This window comes from Mauremys mutica, chromosome 1, assembly GCF_020497125.1.
Source record: "Mauremys mutica isolate MM-2020 ecotype Southern chromosome 1, ASM2049712v1, whole genome shotgun sequence".
NCBI classification, from domain to species: domain Eukaryota; kingdom Metazoa; phylum Chordata; order Testudines; family Geoemydidae; genus Mauremys; species Mauremys mutica.
The window spans coordinates 366626980-366633029 of NC_059072.1; the positions used below are offsets into that span (position 1 = coordinate 366626980).

The following is a 6050-nucleotide window of genomic DNA, read 5'->3' on the forward strand; positions in this document are numbered from 1 at the left end:
TTACATTTCTGCTCCCAACCCTCAGCCACTTCTATACAGCTTCCTGGCTTCCCTCTCTTCCCCTGACTGACGTGTCAGCCACAGCACTGCATGTTCAGTGCACTCAGGGCAGGTTCCTTGTCAAGCTGCAGCAGCTCCCATCCCATCCCGGAGCAGAGGGAGTCCAACTGGATTGAGGAAGGAGGTAGAGATAATCCAGGGAGTTACAGAGGGATGGAACGAGTGAGTAACAGGGACGGGGCCCTGTGGGAATAGGTGGAGCCCTGAGGAGAGAGGTTGGGCAGGTGGTGGGCCTCAGAGGTTCAGTTACCAGTAATTAGAAAGAGGACAACTTAATGAGTTCTGCATAGACCAGTTTCACAGTTTGTCACACTGACACAGCACAGTGAGGAGAAGAAAGAATTTAATGTTTCTCTGACCATCCAGTCGGTGATTCAGGCCAGCTCTGCACAGAGCTTGGTCTAAGAGCCAGAGCACCAGGAGACAATTTTAGGTTCCTTTATGAGTAAAGAGCCGGAGCAGCCTGTCCCAGATCTGTTTGGTCCTAACCCCATAAATAATGGGGTTTAGCATGGGGGGTACCAAGAGGTACACATTGGCAATGAGAACATGGAAATGCTGGTCCACATTATGCCCAAACCGGTACGTGAGGGAGGAGAAGAGAGCTGAGATGTAAAAGGCTAAGATGGCACAGAAGTGGGAGCTGCAGGTCCCCAAAGTCTTCAACTGGGCGTCCTTTGTGGGGAGGCTGAAGATTGCTCTGAGGATCTGGGTATAGGACACAGTGATAAAAAACACATCCAGACCAATCACAGAGAATAGCACAAAGAGGCCGTAGTAACTACTGAGGTGGGTGTCGGCACAGGCCAGCTTCACCACAGCCATGTGCTCACAGTGAGTGTGGGAGATGATTTTGTTACTGCAATATGGCCACCGCCTTGCCAGGAGAAGATAAGGCAGTACAAAGGTGCCACCGCGCAGCACCACGGCCAGAAAGATCTTGGCCACCACAGGGTTTGTCAGGATGGTGGAATGTCTCAGGGGATGGCAGATGGCCACATAGCGATCAAAAGCCATGGCGACGAAGATCCCAGACTCCATCACTGAGAAGCAGTGAAGGAAGTACATCTGGGTGAGGCAGGCACTGAAATCAATCTCCCTGGAATTGAACCAGAAAATGCTCAGTGTTTTAGGCATGATGGACGTAGACAGCACCAGGTCGGTGATGGCCAGCATGCAGAGGAAATAGTACATGGGCCCATGGAGACTCAGCTCCCTCTTCACGATGAACAGGATGGTGAAGTTCCCCAAGATGGCTATGACATACATGGTGCAGAAGGGGATGGAGATCCAGACATGGGCTACCTCCAGACCAGGAATGCCCAGTAGGATGAAGGTGGAGGGGTTGGTGAAGTCGGTTGTATTGGAATCTGACATGGAGTAGGGGAGAAGGTGTCCAACCCTGAGGCAGAACAGTTTCTCTTGCGTGTACTGTACGTTCTCCCAACTTCTTGTATGTGCCCAGGGTCCAGGGTGATGATCTCAGTACAAATGCCTGGATGAAGAGGCAATGTGAATATGAGACACTACATACGCTACTGGTAGCTGTTCTCATCAGTGAAGCAGATTGTTCACTCATCACACTCTGAAAATGGCATTTTAATTATTCAGATAAATGAAATATGAACCACTAATCCTACTAATGCCAATTCCACGTTTCATGGTGCTCCATGCATCAATAATTCCTACACATCTTGATATGGGAAACCTTAATAGTCACTAGCAAGAAACACGAGTGTGGATACTGGTTATCCATCATTGTCACTTAATTCAGTGAAAGCCAGGCTAGAGAGTCCATCATGTACGGAGTTCCCTATTCTTCCGGTAGCTCAAAATCTGAGAGTGGGGAAAACAAAAAACAAACAAAAGAAAAACCCCACCTTTGTCAAGATATTTGCTCAGGGAAACACCACAACTAGAACAAACCTCAGGGAAAAGATCTGGGCTTCACTGATAGAAGCTCCATGGAAGCACCTGCTCATTCACAACACAGGCCAAAACAAAGACAATGTTCAGATGCCTGAGTAATGGGAAGGAGAATAACCTGCTCTGGACACAAGCTCAGTTTTGGTCACACAGTTTCTGTAAAGGATATAAAAGATCAAAAGGAGTTTTATGAGACAGGTTATGAGACTGGGAGAGGCTGTCAGTCATGGACAGAATGGCTGCTATGACATTATAGGGGCATGTGACTAGCTCACCTGGTACTGGACTCCATTTTGGAATACCTGAGTTTTTCCACTGAAAGGCCTGGGAACCAAGCTTGGAGACAAAGGTCCTAAAGGGAGGGGAGCAACATTATTGTGGTTCTTCACTGACTCCCTGCCCAAAGAGACTCCTGAGTAACTAGGACTGAACTGGAAGGAAAGGCTGGACCTAGGATAAAGAGGTTTCTAGCATGTGAAAGGAATACCTGGGGTTTGTAAGCTGCAAGCAAGTGGAGTTTGCCCCTTAAGTGCCTGCAGCTTGCTTGAATCAGCAATTCGGGTGTGGATTTGCTACTTATATCCACTCTCTTTAAGATATTATGCTTAGGCTGCGTTTTTGTTTATTTACTAGGTAATCTGCTTTGATCTGTTTGATATCGCTTATAATGACTTAACATCTATCTTTTCTAGTTAATAAATTTGCTTTTGCTTTATCAAAAACCAGTGTGTGGGAGTGATAACTTGGGGCAGATCTGTGCAGCACAAGACAATATAATATTGGTTTACACTCCAGATGGAGCAGCTGGGCAGTTCCTTAGCGGTAGCCTCCCCATGCAGAGGTGATCACAGCAGCCTGTAAGCACTGCAGCTGGGTGGGTCCCTACCTGTGTGTTTGCTGGTGAAAAGAGCGAGCTTGGCAACTTATCACAGAACCACAGTGTGAGAGGGAGCCCAGGTTGGTGGGTTGGAAGGGGTTCAGTGGTACCCCAGTTGCAGGTGGCATCCTGGGGGCAACCCATCAGACCAGTTCAGTGGGAAAGATAGCAAGCAATACACAATGGAATTTAGAAGATGATTAAGTATATTAAGAACAAGAGAAATGCTAGGAAAGATTTAGGTCAATTTCTAGAGGGAGAAAGGAAAAGTATTAATGTCTCAGAAAAAGTAGATGTGTTCAAGAAGTATTTTTGTTTTGCATTTGGAAAGAAGCAATATGAGGTGCTCATATCACAGGCGGGGGTGAAATACGTTCCAGTCTTTTAGAAGTCATGGAGGATTTTAAACAGCATCTATAGTAGAACCATAAAGTTACGAACACCAGAGTACACACATATCTCATTGTTCAGAACCAGAAGTCTGCAATCAGGTAGCAGCAGAGCATGAAAAAAAGGAGCAGTACTGTGTGAAAGCAGTTATCAATTGGCCATTGTCAGTGACTGGGGCTGTTTCTAGCGGGGTCTTGCAGGGATCAGTTCTAGGCTGATCAGTCAAGGAAAGTGTGGGCCCCTTGCTGAATGAGGGAGGGAACCTAGTGACAGAGGATGTGGAGAAAGCTAGTGTACTCAATGATTTTTTTTTCCCTCTGTCTTCACAGACAAGGTCAGGTCCCAGACAGCTGCACTCTGCAGCACGGTATGGGGAGGAGGTGACCAGCTCTCTGTGGAGAAAGAAGTAGTTTGGGGCTATTTAGGAAAGCTGGACGAGCACAAGTCCATGGGGCCGGATGCGCTGCATCCGAGGGTGCTAAAGGAGTTGGTCGATGAGATTGCAGAGCCATTGGCCATTATCTTTGAAAAATCATGGCGATCGGGGGAGGTCCCGGATGACTGGAAAAAAGCTAATGTAGTGCCCATCTTTAAAAAAGGGAAGAAGGAAGATCCAGGGAACTACAGGCCAGTCAGTCTCACCTCAGTCCCTGGAAAAGTCATGGAACAGGTCCTCAAGGAATCAATTCTGAACCACTTAAAGGAGGGGAAAGTGATCAGGAACAGTCAGCATGGATTCACCAAGGGCAAGTCATGCCTGACTAACCTAATTGCCTTCTATGACGAGATAACTGGCTCTGTGGATGAGGGGAAAGCAGTGGATGTGTTATTTCTGGACTTTAGCAAAGCTTTTGATACAGTCTCCCACAGTATTCTTGCCAGCAAGTTAAAGAAGTATGGGCTGGATGAATGGACGGTAAGGTGGATAGAAAACTGGCTAGATGGTCGGGCTCAACGGGTAGTGATCAATGGTTCCATGTCTAGTTGGCAGCCGGTATCAAGTGGAGTGCCCCAAGGGTCGGTGCTGGGGCCGGTTTTATTCAATATCTTCATTAACGATCTGGAGGATGGTGTGAACTGCACCCTTAGCAAGTTTGCAGATGACACTAAACTGGGAGGAGTGGTTGATACGCTGGAGGGTAGGGCTAGGATACAGAGGGACCTAGACAAATTAGAGGATTGGGCCAAAAGAAATATGATGAGGTTCAACAAGGACAAGTGCAGAGTCCTGCACTTAGGACGGAAGAATCCCATGCACTGCTACAGACTAGGGACCGAATGGCTGGGCAGCAGTTCTTCAGAAAAGGACCTAGGGGTTACGGTGGACGAAAAGCTGAATATGAGTCAACTGTGTGCCCTTGTTGCCAAGAAGGCTAATGGCATTTTGGGTTGTATAACTAGGGGCATTTCCAGCAGATCAAGGGATGTGATCATTCCCCTCTACTCAGCACTGGTGAGGCCTCATTTGGAGTACTGTGTCCAGTTTTGGGCCCCACACTACAAGAAGGATGTGGATAAATTGGAGAGAGCCCAGCGGAGGGCAACAAAAATGATTAGGGGGCTGGAGCACATGACTTAGGAGGAGAGTCTGAGGGAACTGGGATTGTTTAGTCTGCAGAAGAGAAGAATGAGGGGGGATTTGATAGCTGCTTTCAACTACCTGAAAGGGGGTTCCAAAGAGGATGGATCTAGACTGTTCTCAGTGGTAGAAGATGACAGAACAAGGAGTAATGGTCTCAAGTTGCAGAGGGGGAGATTTAGGCTGGATATTAGGAAAAACTTTTTCACTAGTAGGATGGTGAAGAACTGGAATGGGTTACCTAGGGAGGTAGTGGAATCTCCTTCCTTAGAGGATTTTAAGGTCAGGCTTGACAAAGCCCTGGCTGGGATGATTTAGTTGGGTTTGGTCCTGCTTTGAGCAGGGGGTTGGACTAGATGACCTCCTGAGGTCCCTTCCAACCCTGAGATTCTATGATTCTATGATTCCATAATAGTTCCATAGATGATCTGGAAGCCAATAGAGAATCCCTGCAGATAAAATTTGCAGGTGACCTAAAGATTCGCAAAATGTTTTCAATGAGGTGGCCAGGGCAGGCATACTGATTGATCTGAATTTAGGGGTCATTGTGTACACCAACTCATCGTGAGCTCCTGATGCGAGGCCAGAAGGGTTGATGCGATCCCTGGATGGATAAACAGGGGAGTGATGAGTTGCAGCAGGGAAAGGATTTTATCTCTGCAAATGTCACTGGTGAAAACTGATTGTGTGAATTCCCAGAGTCCACATTTTAAAAAGGAGATTGAAAAACTGTAAAGGGGGCAGAAAGGAGCCACAAAAAATGATTGCAGACTGGAGATAATGCCTGAGAGAGAGAGAGAGAGAGAGAGAGAGAGAGAGAGAGAGAGAGAGAGAGAGAGCTTCCTCAATTTATTTCATCAAAAAAATTTTCAAGCTGAGACGTTCCTGGGGAGAAAACCATGAGTAATAATGGGTTCCTAAATCTAGCAGAGAAAGGCAGAGCAAGGCCCAATGGCTGGAAGCTGATGCCAGACAAATTCCAATCAGAAATAAGAGCCAAATGTTTAACACTGCGGGTAATTAACCGTAGGGACAAACTGCAAAGGGAACTGATGGATTCTCCAACACCTCGTCTCCGGATAAAACAGATACTCAAAACGCTGCAGGGGCATTGCCGTACAGCTTCAATGTGAACACTGCTTATACCTGAGAGGTGGTAGCTAGGTTGAGGGAAGAATTTTTCCCTGAACCTCATGCTTTCTACATCGGGGTTAGGTT

The 6050-nt window shown here is 47.0% G+C and overlaps 1 protein-coding gene across 1 annotated transcript; it reads right to left on the reverse strand.

Annotated features, from left to right (window-relative positions):
• Positions 1-489: 489 nt before the first annotated feature.
• LOC123366818 (olfactory receptor 52R1-like) lies at positions 490-1437 on the reverse strand. Its single transcript, XM_045010601.1, has one exon. The coding sequence runs from the start codon at positions 1435-1437 to the stop codon at positions 490-492; it is 948 nt and encodes a 315-aa protein (XP_044866536.1).
• Between the last annotated feature and the right edge of the window lie 4613 nt (positions 1438-6050).